At 39.8% G+C, this 15,822-nt stretch overlaps 1 protein-coding gene across 3 annotated transcripts in view; it reads right to left on the bottom strand.

Annotated features, from left to right (window-relative positions):
* EIF2AK2 (eukaryotic translation initiation factor 2 alpha kinase 2) overlaps positions 1–15,822 on the bottom strand; it is a 22,968-nt gene extending 7,146 nt beyond the window's left edge. Inside the window, exons 1-13 of one of the 3 annotated variants that reach the window (XM_063151849.1) lie at positions 15,162–15,817; positions 14,395–14,516; positions 14,170–14,291; positions 12,259–12,385; positions 8,746–8,860; positions 7,461–7,639; positions 6,497–6,599; positions 4,759–4,820; positions 3,870–3,960; positions 3,380–3,414; positions 3,079–3,213; positions 2,523–2,642; positions 1,334–1,441 (exon numbers count right to left, since the gene is read on the bottom strand). In XM_063151849.1, coding sequence (XP_063007919.1) covers positions 1,334–1,441; positions 2,523–2,642; positions 3,079–3,213; positions 3,380–3,414; positions 3,870–3,960; positions 4,759–4,820; positions 6,497–6,599; positions 7,461–7,639; positions 8,746–8,860; positions 12,259–12,362 — 1,052 coding nt within the window. In that variant the 5' untranslated portion in view covers positions 12,363–12,385; positions 14,170–14,291; positions 14,395–14,516; positions 15,162–15,817. Of the gene's footprint in view, positions 1–1,333; positions 1,442–2,522; positions 2,643–3,078; positions 3,214–3,379; positions 3,415–3,869; positions 3,961–4,758; positions 4,821–6,496; positions 6,600–7,460; positions 7,640–8,745; positions 8,861–12,258; positions 12,386–12,915; positions 13,002–14,169; positions 14,292–14,394; positions 14,517–15,161 lie in introns of those variants that run through there. The other 2 variants (XM_063151852.1, XM_063151851.1) reach the window with 2 other exon arrangements.

Below are 15,822 nucleotides of genomic sequence, written 5' to 3'. Positions count from 1 at the left end.
ACCTAAAAGTATGTCCTGTCTAGGAAGAAATACCATTGTGCTTGGCTCCATCTGGCCTTATAGGACCTGGTGGAAGACCCTGACATGTTTCTGCTGAAGAGATCAGCCTTCCTATCCTGCCCAGAATGCTCATGTTCTTTCCAACTCTGTCCTGTCAAGAAGGTAATGCAGTGACATTGCTCTGCTAGTCACAGGAGCCCTTCTGAGGACTAGAAATCTAGATGAAATATATTCAATATAATATTCAATGAAATATATTCATCTGGCAGCCTCACACATTCCAGAGAAGCCCATAAGATAGGCTGAGGCTGGAGATGGTGAGAGGAAGGAAAATACAAAGAGAAGCATGCACTGGTTTTTCCCTATGTATGCTGTGTGATGAGTGCCCTTGGATAAAGCTGCTTGAAGCACTGAAAGAACAAGCATTAAATGGCTCAGGACTCTGCAGGCTTGAGGTCAGGGCACAAATTCCAGTCTGGGTTCTTGGCTTTGGGGACTTTTTGTTCTTTTACTCAATAACTGTTTAATGTAAAATATATACATGATATTGAGGCTCCAAGGTATTAATGGTTCTGTTTTGACATACTTTTTTCTGCCATTTTACTGCTCACTTAATGAGCACAATAATGGAGATGTATCACACCAACCATAATTTTGAATCCATTAATATTTTATGGCTCTAAGTAAGTATGGCAGCCTATGTGAAGAGTATGAATTCACAGCTAGTAAAAAAAGCTTACCACAAAATCTTGGAAAAGTTAATAGTTTAACTTAGAAGTAAAACTCTCACCACTGGTTTACCAGAAGTCTCAGTGTCAAAAGGCTACCTCTAAATTAAAGAGCATTTCATTTTGTATTCCTTTCCTAAACAATCAAAATCACTGTTTCAAGCATCATGGTTAAAATACTAACTTAGGGAAATAATTAAATCTATGATAGCTACTGGCTGACCAGTACTTATTATAAAAAGGAAACTTCTGATCAGGAATTTGGTAGCCAAGTGACAGACAATTTTTTCTGTTGTTAATTCTTGCCCCACATTTTGCGTTCTGCATTCTTACTCTCCTCTGTAAATTCATTATGTTCCATATATCAAGAGAGGAGTGAAATATAAAATTATATAATGTACCTTACTAATCAAGGAAAAGATGATGCAAATATACTTAATGACACACAACCTGCTGCTGGAAATACTGTGCCCTTTCTCTAGCAGTATGATTGCACGTGTGTGCATTTATATTTGTAAAATAATTGATAGCCAATTATGAATAGCGTGAAGTTCACTACAGCTGTGAAAAAAGTTTGTGAATGCAAACTATTATTTTGTAGTTACCTTGAGCCTGAGCCCTCGATACGGTCGTACCCACTCCAGCTGCAATGATAGCGCACTATGTTCTCATGTGAAAGTCTTGCCAGTCCTCGTGCTTCACGCTCCACTTTCCTATCAGGAGGGGGAAAGAATTTTTAAAAAAGGCATTTCCCTATTACAATGTAACACAAAGTTAAATAAAAGATAGGCTATCAAGTAGCAGGATACAGATAGTTTTAGATTAATTTAGAAACAAAGCATATTATTCTCCTTCATATACATTCACAGGCCAAAACTAAAGTTACAAATCTGATGGGTTGTCTTCCATCTGCTCAGTTATTCGAAGTGCAAAAACTGGTTTAATCCCATTAGGAATTAAATCCCCACTCAAAAAAAGCTGAAAAAGCAGGTAGCTGCAAACCTGCCAGCAAAGCAGCAGTCATGACTTGAAGAATCAGTAGAAGGTTCTCAGTATAGCTCTCAGGATAGCAATGCCAATGAAAATAACATGTATTTCCAAACAAGACAAGAATCCAAAAGGAAATGTACATATTACACAATTCAAGGGACAAGTATCTCCAACAATTTAAAATCTTTTCAATAGATAACCTAAAAGAAATTAATGTTTTCAATCACTGATAAAATACTCCACTGGGTAACAGAAAATTACTTTTTAAAAAAAAATTAAGATCATCTTTCTCTGTTGAGATTTATAAAAGATAAGCAACACAGCACGAGAGTAATGACTACATGGGTCAGGTATAAAGCATTTTCCCACTACAAAATTTATTACTTGGATTTTTTTTATATTTTCCATAATTGTAGTTATTTTACATTACTGATATGGAAATTTTCCATGTAGCCTGTCAAAAGTAACAGGACTGCTTTCAATGTTTTAATAATCATCAGGTTTTCTCCAAACACATTTTGCAATATTAGCAACCAGAGCACTACTGTGTTCAGGGAAAAGAGAACTTAACATACCTACATTTTTACAGCTCCAGGAAAAATTAACCCATTACATGCAAAAATTAACAAAGGTTCAGGACCACTTTCAGCTTCACTTGGAAATAAAGAAAACAGTTCACTAGAAATGACAGATAATTAACAAAAATCACCTAAATGCTCCTAGTATTGTTGAAGAGAGAAAATAAAGTATTAAAGTCTTGATTAAAGTTGTCCTAGAAGACAGAAGTAAACATTCAGTACATACTCTGTGAATTCAACTCGTTTGATTGCATAAGTTGTCTTATCACACTTCGATGTTGCCTTGAAAACATTCCCAAAACCACCTGCACCAATATGCTGTATATTTTCAAAAAGTTGAAGAAATCTTTAAAAACAAATAAAAAAGGAAAACCACACTTAATTAAACTTAATTTTCAATTAAGAATATAAAAACAATCTTGACAGATTTAATACATCTACTGCAATATCATTCTACAGTCATCATTTGACCAATCTACAGGTCTAAATCACAGCCTTGGGGATTAAAACAAGAAGGGAAAAGTGACCCTTCCAGGCCTGTCAGGTAACCACCCTCACACTTTCACATGAATGACATTTGGTTGTGAGCTTTAAATACCATTGCTTGTCAATTTCTATGCTAGATTTGAAATTTCCAGGAAAAAAATCTAATATCAATATTCTTTGAAAATTCTTTTCACAGCAGTATTTTCCCTCCTTCTGCCACAAATAAAGAAGCAAATCTACAGTCATACATACCGTTATTGTCTTACAAATATTAATTAAAAAAAAATCCTTCTTACGTTTTATTGACAGTGTGTGGACTCCCATTCTCTTTTCCAGTATTTGTGTCCACATCTGGCAAACCTTCACTGGAATCTGACATATTTTTTTCCTCTTCCTTGGTTCTTACATTAGCAAAATTAGCTGCCAATTTTCTTTAACAAGGATAAAAGCAAAATTTATAATGAGCCGTTTTTCTAACACATGATGAGAAAAGAAATATACCCCCCAACAGTAGCATTTCTTTACTAGAGATAGAAAAAATAAAGTTATTAAGGTATATATTGTTTAGAGGAGATAGCAATCTAAAAGTAAACATACCTTTTGGTCTCCAAGACAGACCTTTGTGCATTTCTCTACATGGAAAACAGAAAAAAAAGCCTAACTGAGGTATCCTGAATATTTTCACTGCAGCCTGTTTAAAACATGTCTGATAATGTATCTAGGAATTGCCTATAAACATGATCATACCCTATGTAAACAATGTCATAAGAATGAATCTTAGCTCAGTGTTTTTCACTTAGCTCAGTGTTTTTCACATATGCTATGCATAACATTATCATTGCAAAAAACGAGCTCAGTTTGACCCTCTTCTTGGGACTACTGGCATTTGTTAAACACTACCTAAATTTGATCCACAATAGAGAAGGAAATTACTATGGTTACCCCTACTGAACGTTCTTAGGAAAAATGCATGTATTTTCTAATGATTAGTGGATAAAAGAACAAACTGATGTCACACTCTGACAAGAAGCATGCCCTATTCAGGGTCTAAAATGTAATTATGAGGAAGACCATTTTCATACTGTACCTGAGAAGGTGAAGGCTTTTCACATATTGTCATGTCCTTCATTTTTTCTTCCAACTTTGCAGATGAGTCAGCAAAGCAAATGGTGATTTTACTGAAAAATAATGAACTATTTTTAGGTGAAAATAACACAATAATAAAATTATTATCACAAGAAAAGAAGTACCAAAAAATCCCAGTTTTTAAAGCAAAACCTGAAAAGGCATTAACAATCGTAACTGATTTAAACTACAAAACGTCCTGCTTGAAAGCTATTAAAATAACAACACTTTGTAATATTCTCCTTTATTTCTATTATAAAATGAGTCTATGATATCTAGAAGATAGAAAAATGTAAAAGTGGTAGTGGCACTACAGGTAAACTGCTGGTTTTTAAATCACATCTCAAACTTTATGTTCAGTTTCTTTTGCTAAGCAAATTTTTCCCTTTGGTGGAAATGAAGATTCATGTAGGATGGAAAAAGGGAGGAAAAAAAGAAAAATGGGAGAGAAGAAAGCAGAATATGGAGCACAGGAGAGTACTGAAATTGAATTACACTGAATTCACAAGAGTGTCTCAATAGGAAAATGAGTGTTAAAATGGCATGAAATAGTGCTATTGAATGAGGTAGGGCAATCCATTTATATCACAAAAAAAAATACTTGTGAAAGAACTACTAAAATGTGAACAAATCAGAAAGCTCTAAACTTACTATAAGCTTTCCCATACAGACTCACATAAAACTGCACAAGTAGAACAAACTTTGCTCTGAAGTTTAAGGAACAGAAGTTAAAATTAGATTGCTTTATACTGCAATAAAGCAATAAAATGATATATTTTATTTAGAATTAGAGCACATTACCCTCTAAGATTACTAAATATATTGTAACATTAGCAGTGAACCCAACTTACTCTGAGTCAGACTCAGCTGACACTTGAGAGGAATTGCTGTTATTAGCTCTTTCAAGTTCCCACTGGAAAAAAAAAAAAAAGCCATGTTTAACAAAATCACATAAATAAATCTTTAGAGCAAAAGAGATCATCCAGAGAGGGCAGAGGGAAGATTACAGGGTCCTAAGAGCAAGTTGGTAACTGCACTAAACATTCAAAGCCCTGCAGAAGAAATGCACTTGCCCAATTTCCACTCAGAGAAAGGAAAAACACAGGGCCCTGCCACAGTGAGTGTACTATACAGACACATTTACAAAAGTAGAGTCTGGATTCTATTCAAAACCAGGATAAGAGCAAGAGTTATGAAAAGCAAATATCTTTGTTGTTTGCATGTGCAACTGCTGTGTGGAAAATGAGATATATGTAGGCTTTGATATATGTAATCAGGAGAACTGAAAATCTTGAGTCAGTACAAATGGACAGTCAATGTCCTCAGCATGAAAACACTGCAAAACTCATAACTAAATTAGGGTTGAATTAAAAAAAACTTATCCCAAATACTTAATAGACGTTCTTCCCCTTCCTCCCACTACCTATAAGATCATTAAAGTAACATTAAAAGCAACAACTACAATGGATATAGACCATCATCTCACAAAAAGTAAACAATTATTTTTTTTTATGTTTCCTGCTATTCCATCACAGTATTGTGGACACAAAAACATAGGGTTTATGTTTAAATGAGAACAAACAAACCCATTTTTTAAATACAGGGGTACTGGACCTTTACTACATTTTGCCAGATTACATTTTGTTTGTTACGCAGACATCACTGAGAATTATTAAAAATTAAAACCAAACCAAAACAATCCAATCTAAATTTAGACTATATGGTATACAAGTTCTGTTTGAGGTAATAAATTTCAGACTTCAATGAAAATAAAAAGATCCATGGGTTTACAACCAAGGAAGATATTAAGAGAGGCTCCTAGATCTATAATAGGATGTTAATTAATTACATGGTTGACTTAAAAACAACTCTAAAAGCATTGAAAATTCACAGTAACAGCCAAATAATTGTAAAAGTACTTAAAAGTGAAAAAGGCTTCTTTCCTCCCCTATACTGCCATTCTTCTCTTTAAACTACCCTCCATTTAGTTAGTTCTTATGTTCTGTACATTTCAGAAGAGGGTTTGGATCATTATTAGAATTCTGATAGTTTTTTGCACATGTGGAAATAACAGCTGCCAACATGAAGACAACAGCTCTGCTTTCCAGAGGATGGTGTCAGCAATTGTTTCACAGGACTGTGCCTTGGAACACTTCAGAAGGCACGTCCTGTTGATTCTGACTCCTGCTTTTGCCTCTCACATTACACAATAGATTTTTGATCCAACAGAAGACAGTAAAAGAAGTATGTTCATAGTCTGCCAGCCCAACAACACTTCTCACAGAAGACAATGAGTTGGAATTTTAAAATTTTTAAAACGTGTGCATCCTTGAATGACAACATATCAGACCTATTCTGAACACAGAGAGATACCAATTGTTAGCAGTTTAGTTTTTTTAATCCAGGATGCAAAAGCACAACATAAATTCTACTAACAGTAGCCCAACCAACATACTAAAATATGGATTGTTTCCTTTTTCAATGGAATCCATGAAATATGCTTTTAAATACAATAAAGAAATTGGTTCAAAGATTTAAACTTCTGTGATAAGGCTAAATATAGCACATAATATAGCTTTCCTTATTTACCTTCTCATATGCTTCCTTTGCAGCAGCTTTTTTTGCAGCAGCTTTGGAAGGTCCAGTGCCCTTTCCATACAATTGACCTCTAATTGTACAGCTAACAGAATACCTGTAAAATACAACAGGGAATCGAGTCTTATATCCCATATAACAAGTCTCAATGTAATGATCTTTAAACACTACAATCAAGCGACATTATAGAATGGAAATCTGAAGTATACATCTTCAGGGCAGCATTTTCAATACACATTTAATCTAGTTAATAATGGTAGGCAACTAATTTGCTGTGCCTTAAAGATAACTCAGTGGAGAGCAGCACTGCAGAAGGGCACCTGTGGATCCTGGTCACTGGCCAGTTGAACCTGACTCAGCAGTGCCCTGGCAGCCAGGAGGGCCAACCGGGACAGCATCACCAGCAGGGCAAGGGAGGGGATTGTCTCTGCACTGGGGTGGCCTCATCTCAAGTCCTGTGTGTAGTTTTGGGTGCCATAATATAAAAATGACATTAAGCTATTGGGGATTGTTCAAAGGACAGCAACAAAGATGGTGAAGGGCCTATGATGAGAAGCAGCTGAGGGCACTTGGTCTGTTCAGCCTGGAGGAGTTTGAGGGGAGACCTCACTGCAGTTACAGCTTCCTTGTGAGGGGAACAGGAGGGACAGGCACTGATCTCTGCTCTGTGGTGACAGTGACAGGACTCAAAGAGAGAGCATGAAGCTGAATTAGGATAAGTTTAGGCCAGATATCAGGAAAAGATTCTTCACCCAGAGGATGCCTGGGCACTGGAACAGCTCCCCAGGAAAGTGGTCACAGCACCAGCCTGACAGAGCTCAAGAAGCTTTTGGATAATGCTCTCAGGCAGATGGTATGACTCCTAAAGCTTCAGCTAACATGACCAAGGATTATTAATGGTAGCATTAGTAAACACAAAAAGTATTAGAAGGAAGCGGGAAGGTAAATTATAGCTTACGTGGGAGCATGGGCATCTCCAGTACGATTTTGGGTAGTATAACTAACTGTGTAACCCGTCCTTTGTGAAATACTATTTAACAGGCAGACATAATTCTTGTCTGGTGCAGGTGATGAGGTTGTTGAGGTTGTTTGACCTGTTGTTAAATCTGCAGCTGCCATATTTGATGAACTCTTCTCCTATAAAACAAACAAAACAGGTAACTTGAAAACTTAAGTTTAAAAATACATTAAGATAAACAGTGCACAAGAACTAATATAGCTGCAAGGTTTGTCCACATTTCAAAACACTCTTAAGAAATCCCAAGTTTCCATTAAGAGTCCTTTGTGGCAAAGACGGACATCCCAAGCACAATTATTACATTTTGAATAAACGTAAAAGTGGCTTTCCAAGTACTACACTTCTGCCTTTAACAACCTCTCACCATGCCTCATCCCACCCCTTTTAGGAAAATACAGGGAACAAGCTGTGAAGAAGGGATGGCAGCAGGATGCTGCTGATGCTCCCATTTAGCAAAGGCTGCAAATGCTCCTATGCATATACAAGAGGGGAAAGCAGGACTTTTCAGCTGCCTCATGATTAGTCAACATCAGTAACATATCAGCAGACATGCAGCAAATGTGTTAAAGTAATGACAGGACACAATAAAAGCCATATAGAAATAGGGAAGAAAAGATTTCACTCAAGAAGTGCTAAGAAGCATTCAGAGTTGGAAAAAATAGAGCATGGCAAATAAAGAAGGGCAAAACACTTGGCAGAAAACTAAGGAGCAAAATTCAAACCTAGACTTAATCAAGGAAGGAGAGAGTATATAACTAGCTATACTGTAAAGAATATAATGAAAAGGGAAAAAAGATTAACTAGAACAAGTGAAAGTAAGCAATTTCATTAGCAGAGTGGCAACAGACACGCTGAGTAATGCCCTGCAAATGTTTTGCAGATATTGAATCATAGAACAGTTGTCAAGATATAAAAGGACAATTGCCCACTTTGGATGCACCAAGGCAGCTTAACAAAGGCAAATACGTTTCCTTATCTCCTATAACAGCAGAGGATGAAACACAGTATTAGATACCAACCCTATTGGAAAAAAATAAGGAAAACAATTCAGTGATAAAAAGTTGAAAATTGAATAAGACAGAAACAAAGACAACTTGAACAATTAGAAACTGTTTTAAATTAAACAACGTTATCAAAAATCTACTTTCAGATATGCAACATTTACTACATTACATGTTATGTACGCTGCTTAATAACCCCCAAAACAATCCTACTGTTTACTCACCTCTTCCTCAATCCTTTCCCATGCTTTTTTTGCTGCTACTTCTTTTGCTGCTTTTATACTTTTACCAGTGCCACTACCATATTTCTCACCTTTTATTATCACAACAACTGTGAACCTGCAATGAAGAAAACTTGTCTGAAACATTGCTACATTTTTCTCACATATATACTTTATTAACCTTATCAGATTAAACTTTGGGTTTATTATCTACAAAGCACTGTAGGATAACTATGAGAAGTACTGAAGCATTAATGTGTTTTTCTTATATCAAACCAATGATTATCATAATTCTTTAGAATAAATACTTTTAAAATTTTCCTCTCTAGTCACAAATACATTCACTTTATTAGTTCCAACAGTACTTTTAACTGCTTTCTTAAATCAAAATAATTTCATTTTTAAGAGCATAAGCATGGATGAGGTCAGCATCATTACAAGCAAGGTCGTAAAGCCCTAACAACAGGACACATCTCAGTAGTGTGACACTACACAGCGGAAAGTTTAGCTAATTTTGGTTACATGAAACCAGATGTGACATTACACTCACCTTTAGTACCCTGTGATGTAAACTGCTTAATAAGAGCAAAAAACATGTCTGGTGCTTGTGAGAGATTAATTTATAGGCAGTCAAAAAAACCCCCACCAAAACAAAACAAAAAGTTACCAACAAACAAACACAAGCCCCAGTCCTGCCTTTCTGTGCTCAGTTGCTGAGCCCTTCCCTCTCTGTTCCTCTATTCCACAACTGTGCATGTCCTGCTTCCCATACAGCAACTCCATGAGTCAGAATGGGAATCTGATGCCGCTCAGAACTGAATCTGGCTGGGATGGGGTTAACTTTCTTCAGGGCAGCCAGATTGGAACTAACACAGGGTTAATGTTTTACCTACTGCTGAGTAGTGCTTGCTCAGCACCAAAGTTGTTTTCTTTTTCCCACTCTGGCCTTCAGGAAGCAGAGGAATGGTAGGTGTGAAGCTGAGAAGAGACACAACAAAGGCAGGTGGCCAGAGGGATAGTCCATGCCATATGGCATGTCACTCAGCAATAAAAGCTGGGAGATGAAGAAGGAAGAGGGGATCCCCATGGCTATGGTGTTTACCTTCCCAAGTACACACCGGACATGATGAAGCCCCACTTTCTTGGGAACATCTGCCAGCTGATGGGAAGGAGTAGCCAACTTCCTTATTTTGCTTTGGCTGCACATCCAGCTATGCTTTGTCTATTAAACTGTCTTTATCTCAATCCACAAGTTTTTTCTCCCTTTCACCTTTCTGATTGTCTCCCTCTCCCACTGAGGGAAAGTGAGTAGGTAGCTGGGGGTTTCACTGCCTCCTGGGGTCAACCCACCACTGCGCCCTAATAATGAATAATTGGATTTCAGACAAATCAGTCCTTACAGATCTGACTTGTCCTGCAGCTGCAAATCCCCTAATGTTTCTGATACTGCCTTTGCAACAGAGGAGCAAAGAACAACTGGATTTCTGCCTGTGGCAGCAGCACATACTTGCACCAAGTTAAAGTGACCATTAGAGCCTCAGAGCACCTCTGTGCTTCAGATTGCACAGAGTGTGTAAATGCTCACAGCCAACAAGGTGGATTCACACAGTCAAGGCATAGCACCATGAGCTCCTCTGTGGGAAAATTGGTCTCAGATAGTGTAGTGACTTTAGGAACTCACTTTTTTCATTATTCCAACCTCATTCTCCACTTCCCTTTAATGAAATGTTTGGGTGGGAAACAATGGAGATGCAGAATGAAGTGCTTGCTCTCATTGTGTAAACAAGGCTAACAAGAAATCTTAAGGAGGCAAACAGTAGGAAAAGGCACCCCCATAGTGTGCCATATCCTCTACACATAGGAAACAACAAAGAAAAAGCAAAACATGTAAGAAAGGTTCTTCTTTGGGAAGGAGTTTATCAGCCAACCCATATCTAAGTACTGAATACTACACACATTCAGCTATGACACTGCATCAAAATACACAAAATGCACCAAAATACAAAGCATCCTGATGAAATCTGCAGTGAATCTCCATGACCAAGCTGAGGACTACCTGCAGGAGCGATACATGAATTGGTCATAAGTGCAGAGTCATTCACCAAGGCAATAAGCAATTCCAAAGCTTGACAGGTTTAGTGGCCTAACTGTCCACTCTCTGCATTCCCAGACCACAAAAGCTCAGGACTGAGCCACCCTGGTCTCCTTTAACCTTCTTACATTGTGTTCATCACTGACCCTGTCAGACCCAGTACTGGAAGCAGCCTCAGCACCAGAACCATGATAGGATGGGAGATATCTCTGCATCATGCCTCAGACAGCTGCAAGGTGACAGATGAGATGGAACAGCACAGCAGAGTTAGGGAGCTAGCTCACAACCAGCAGTGGTCAATGCATCCAGAACTCCAGGAAAGAGCAGCATAAGGGGACTGAAGGTTTACAGCACACATCACTACAGCCAGACACTTTACACTGTATCCTTGGAATAGCCCAAGTTACCCAGGATTTTCCTAGATGTCACACAATGGGCTGAATTTCATTTGTGAATGTAGCAGAACATAGAGAAAAACAATGAAAAACCACAACAAATGGAATAAACAACTTGGACTGAACATAAGTTCTGTCAGTCCCATGCCATCACTTTTGAAGAATTAAGATGTTGCTGTGTGACCACAGCTGTAGCCTTTACTGCAATAAGTTACTTTTTTGAATTACATGAGCTACATGGGCAAAAAAATAAGATAGCTATTAACATTTTAGATCCAAATAATATCTATTAATTTATTCTGAGATGTTAGACAGACTTAAGACTAAATCTGCATAGACAGTGCTATCTGACAACATGCAACACAGCAAGAGAAATGTATTAATTATTAACATAAGCCTTGTCTTCATACAAACTAGCAAAAAAAAATTTAAAAATCATGCAAGGAAATATTACAGATCTTGAGTATCTACAACCTTTGGCAAGGGAAAAAATGCACTGTATCAGTGTTAAAAAATAAAATATATTCCATCACATGTAATTGTCTCTAAAAGGGAAAGCAAAACTTCTTAAGCAAAACACCCTCTTCTTGTAAGAGATGTTAAAAAATATACTACACATTAAATATGTTAGTATGAAATCAGTTAATACACCCAACCTTTTTGACTAGAAATCAACAATGCTTTGTAAACACTTTGCTTTGTAGCTTTGAAATCAAACTGAAAATCTTGCTGTAACCCAATCCACCTTCTGAGAGGAGATGCATAATATACGATACAGTTACTAGTAAGTAACAGGTGCCTTGCTGGTACTTTCTGAAAAAGAGCCATCACCCTTGAAATAAGTTTTCTCCTTAAACTGTATCACACATGATGTCTTCCCCATGCACCTGCCATTCAATTCATTGTTTCAACCAGCTTTCCCACTACACATGTGCTTTCAGCAAATCAATATTTGTGACTGCAAGCTTTACACAGTTTGCTCATTGCAAGAAAAGCCCCGCTCGTTATTGACAGGCAGAGAGAACTTACTCAGGATCATGAGGTGGGCCCGTTTTGGCGACGGGGTCATAAACCACTGTATATTTCTTTTTTTGACCGTAAGAGTTGACCTTCCCCATATACTCACGATCCATTTTGACACAATCTTCAATAGATGCTGCAAAGTAACATTCAAAGATTTGTCTGTTGCTCTAAACATGGAATAAAGGCAGCCCTAATCCTGGTAGATAGGTCACTGCTAAGACATAAAACAGAAAATTGGTGCCAGTAACAAAGTTCATGGGAAACTGATTCGAATTTCTAATTCAAATGACTGGTCTGCAAATGCTTTGGAAGTGATTGCTTGGAATAAGGGTTTTAGAAAGCAGAGTGGAGAACTCAGTGATTAGAGAAGATTCCTGAGGAGATTCCTTGACAGGAAAAGATGGAATCATTTACTGACTTCTGTGGGAGGAAAATAAACAGTAGCGTTTCCCCAGAATTAGAATCGATTCCTGCAGAAGAGAACGTGACGGCACTTAGCATATCCCTTCGAGCAGCGGTGATGCCAGGCGTAGCCGCACGGACCAAAGATGACCCCGGGCTGCCGTCACCGAGCGCGGCGGGCCAGGCGTCTGCAGCCGGGCCGCGGGCACCCCGTCCCGCAGGGACCCTGCCCTTCCTCCCGCGCCCCCGCCCCGCCGGTACCTCCGAGCCGCTGCCGACGCTCCGGGACCCGCGGACGCTCCTGCAGCCGACCCGGCCCGGCGCGTAGACCCTGCCCAGTTTCGTTTCCCGCAGCGCCGGCCCGCGTTAGAACGAAAACGAAACCGAAAGGGAGGCGAGGGCGGGAGAGCCCCGCGGGGAGCAGGGCGGCTCTGCGCCGAGGCCAGGGGAGCCGCGCCCGGCCCGGCACAAGGAGCGGCGCCTCCGCCGCCTGCGCTCTGCCCGCGCTCCTGAGCTTACGGGGAACCGGGGCTCCGAGGCAGGCGAGCGGCTTCGTACACACCTGAGCCCCCGGCTTGGCCCTGACTCGCTGGCGCCTTCTCCTGTTACAGTAACCACACCCTGTAGTTCCGCAACACGGCCAGCGGAGTGCGCGCCCAAACACTTCCAAAGCCCTCAAGCCCAAGAACCCCCAGGGTTTTATACCCTCAGTCCCGCTCTTCCTTCTCGTCTTCTCCCGCCTCCCCGCTCTGTTCATCCATCGCACTGGCGTCGCCTTATCCAAAAGGTCGGCAGTCACCGGCTGTTACTCTCAGTTGTCCATCCACCTGGCTACTGTCACCTGTCTTCATGTCCTTTGTTATCCCAAAGGCTGGGAATTCATGGCCTCTTGTCTCGAGGTCCAACCAGGAGCTCAATCTGCATTTCAATCTGCAGATTGCGGGCCAAGACACCCGTGTGAGAACTATTCCTCAACACATTGAGCTTGAAATATATCATGGGTATCTCTCAACATGAATGAACTTCATAATAAATCTCTTACAGAGATAAAAGAAAAAAAAAAAAAAAAAAAAACAAAAACAACCAGCCACCAAGTTAATAATATATTCTGTGGAAGTGGGAAAGAAAAATCTCCAAGATGAGTTTTCAGGGGCTAGACATAAAGGGTGGAGCAAATGACTTCCAATGTGCACACAGGTCACTACTCCTGATCATCCAGATTTGATTTCCACCCCCTGCCAGGTCTCTCTCCAGCAGAAACCAGACAGCTGTAGAAAAGGAAAACAGCAGTAAGCCTTAGGTCTTCCTCAGTACGAGGAAACAACTTGGGCACCCAGGAAGCTCACCTGCTCTCTCATAATGCTAACACAACCAAAAAGGAACCCATTGAGACACCAGTGGAGATGCAGGAAAAAACCATCAGAGAGTTCCAAATGTTGAACTCCTAAACATAATCATCTTGTAGCAAAAAAAGGAGCAATTCCTTGTTTAAAGATACCATACTGGCATTCTTACATTATCACTTCTAGGATGTGCACTCTCTTATGTTTCAGCTTGTCTCCTACTCAAGTTTCCAATGACTGTTCTCTTCCTGGTTCTCAGCTTCGGCTGAGAGGGATTTCCAGCCTCTAGTGAGCCTGCAGAACAAGGAACGGGAGAACAAGGAGAAAGTAATACACTTGCTGATAGATAAACGGTCCAAATGGTCTTTGAAAACACAAATATTTTATGTAAATGTACCTTTTTCCAAAAGTACACCTAGGATCCAATGCTCACTGTTTGCAATGTAGGGCTGTTTGAAACAAATGCCATCTTCCTAAGTAGAATGCATCCTATTTTTAAGTCACTCTTCTGTGTAAATTCTGAAAAACAGTAATTCAGTAGAGGCACATAAAATCCACATGCGTAACACCTTTTCTGTCTTATCAAGCAAAACCAGCACATTTTATTAGAACCAGCTAGATTAATTTTATTAAAACTTCTCTTATTGCCTTAACTACAGGATCCTTAGCTATCTCTTTTTCTTCTCAGAATCCACCTCTCTCCTTAAAGGTTTGTCTTCTGTAGTTCTACTTGCCATATGCCAAGCTTTTGGGCACAACTGCTTTGGCCTTGCATGTGACTCAATGTCTTCTATCAGATAAGGAGATTGCTACCAAAGGTGCGTTTTTTAGAACTGAAAGTGACCTGGAGTGAACTTCCAGTTTTTTGGTAAAAGACAAAGTTTCCGCCAGCTTCGTGAATTGCAGTTAACGATTAATTTCTAATTGACATTAGCAGTATTAAACACAAATCAAATTAAGAAAATTTGCTAGGTGGCTGTTAAAAAATACACAAGGTTTCTCAAAACATTATCAATGAACAAGACGCTGTTAAACTTCACCTTGGGAAAAATCATCAATTCCGAAACAGTCGTTGGTATACACACCTAAAAATCTTGTTCTATAAGGCCATTCAGGCTTGCATTCAAATGCCTTTGAGATTCATTTGCTCTACAAAATATTCACCTTTGGAGTTTCAAATAATCCATAATTATATAGAGTCTCAAAATAGTGGAGTTACAGTGGAGTTATTGACTTTGGCTTTATTAGGAGCACTTGCTGATGGATAATTCAATCCCTGTCCTGCGGCTGCTGTGCTCAGAGGTAACTGCAAGACACGCTCCAGAAGGTAACAGAGAAGCTGGGAAAACCGAACTCAGCTGAATCTTTTGCATGCGCCTCCTCCTTCTCCTTCGTGCAGGTCCCCGTTCACGGAATGCTTCGGAGTGAAAACCTACAGACTTCGGCATCTTTGGGCGCCACGCTGCGACCCCGTGCAGGGACCTGTGTGGTGCCGTTCCCTAAGGTGGGACAGGCTTCCCCAGCAGCAGCAGCCGCTGGCCCGGGGCTGGCACAGCCAAACTGCCGCCAACAGCCGGGAGCGGGCAGGAAGCGCCGCAGGGGAAATTCTTGCACGGCAGAGCTGTTCCCTGGCAGCACCTCAGCAGGTTATTTTCCAACCAGCTGCCAGCTGTCCCATTGCCACATCCGGAAAGCATTCCTACATAGAGGAAACAAACCGAAGCAAAACACCAAGCATCGAAACACACACCCCAAATACCGCGGGGCGGGCTCGCCTAGGGCACGCCCGGGGTGCCGCAGAGCCGCTCCTGCTGCCGGGCTCAGC

This window comes from Melospiza melodia, chromosome 3 (assembly GCF_035770615.1).
Source record: "Melospiza melodia melodia isolate bMelMel2 chromosome 3, bMelMel2.pri, whole genome shotgun sequence".
NCBI classification, from domain to species: Eukaryota; Metazoa; Chordata; class Aves; order Passeriformes; family Passerellidae; genus Melospiza; species Melospiza melodia.
Note: the sequence above shows the minus strand (reverse complement) of the source record. Positions and strands in the feature narration are given on the sequence as shown.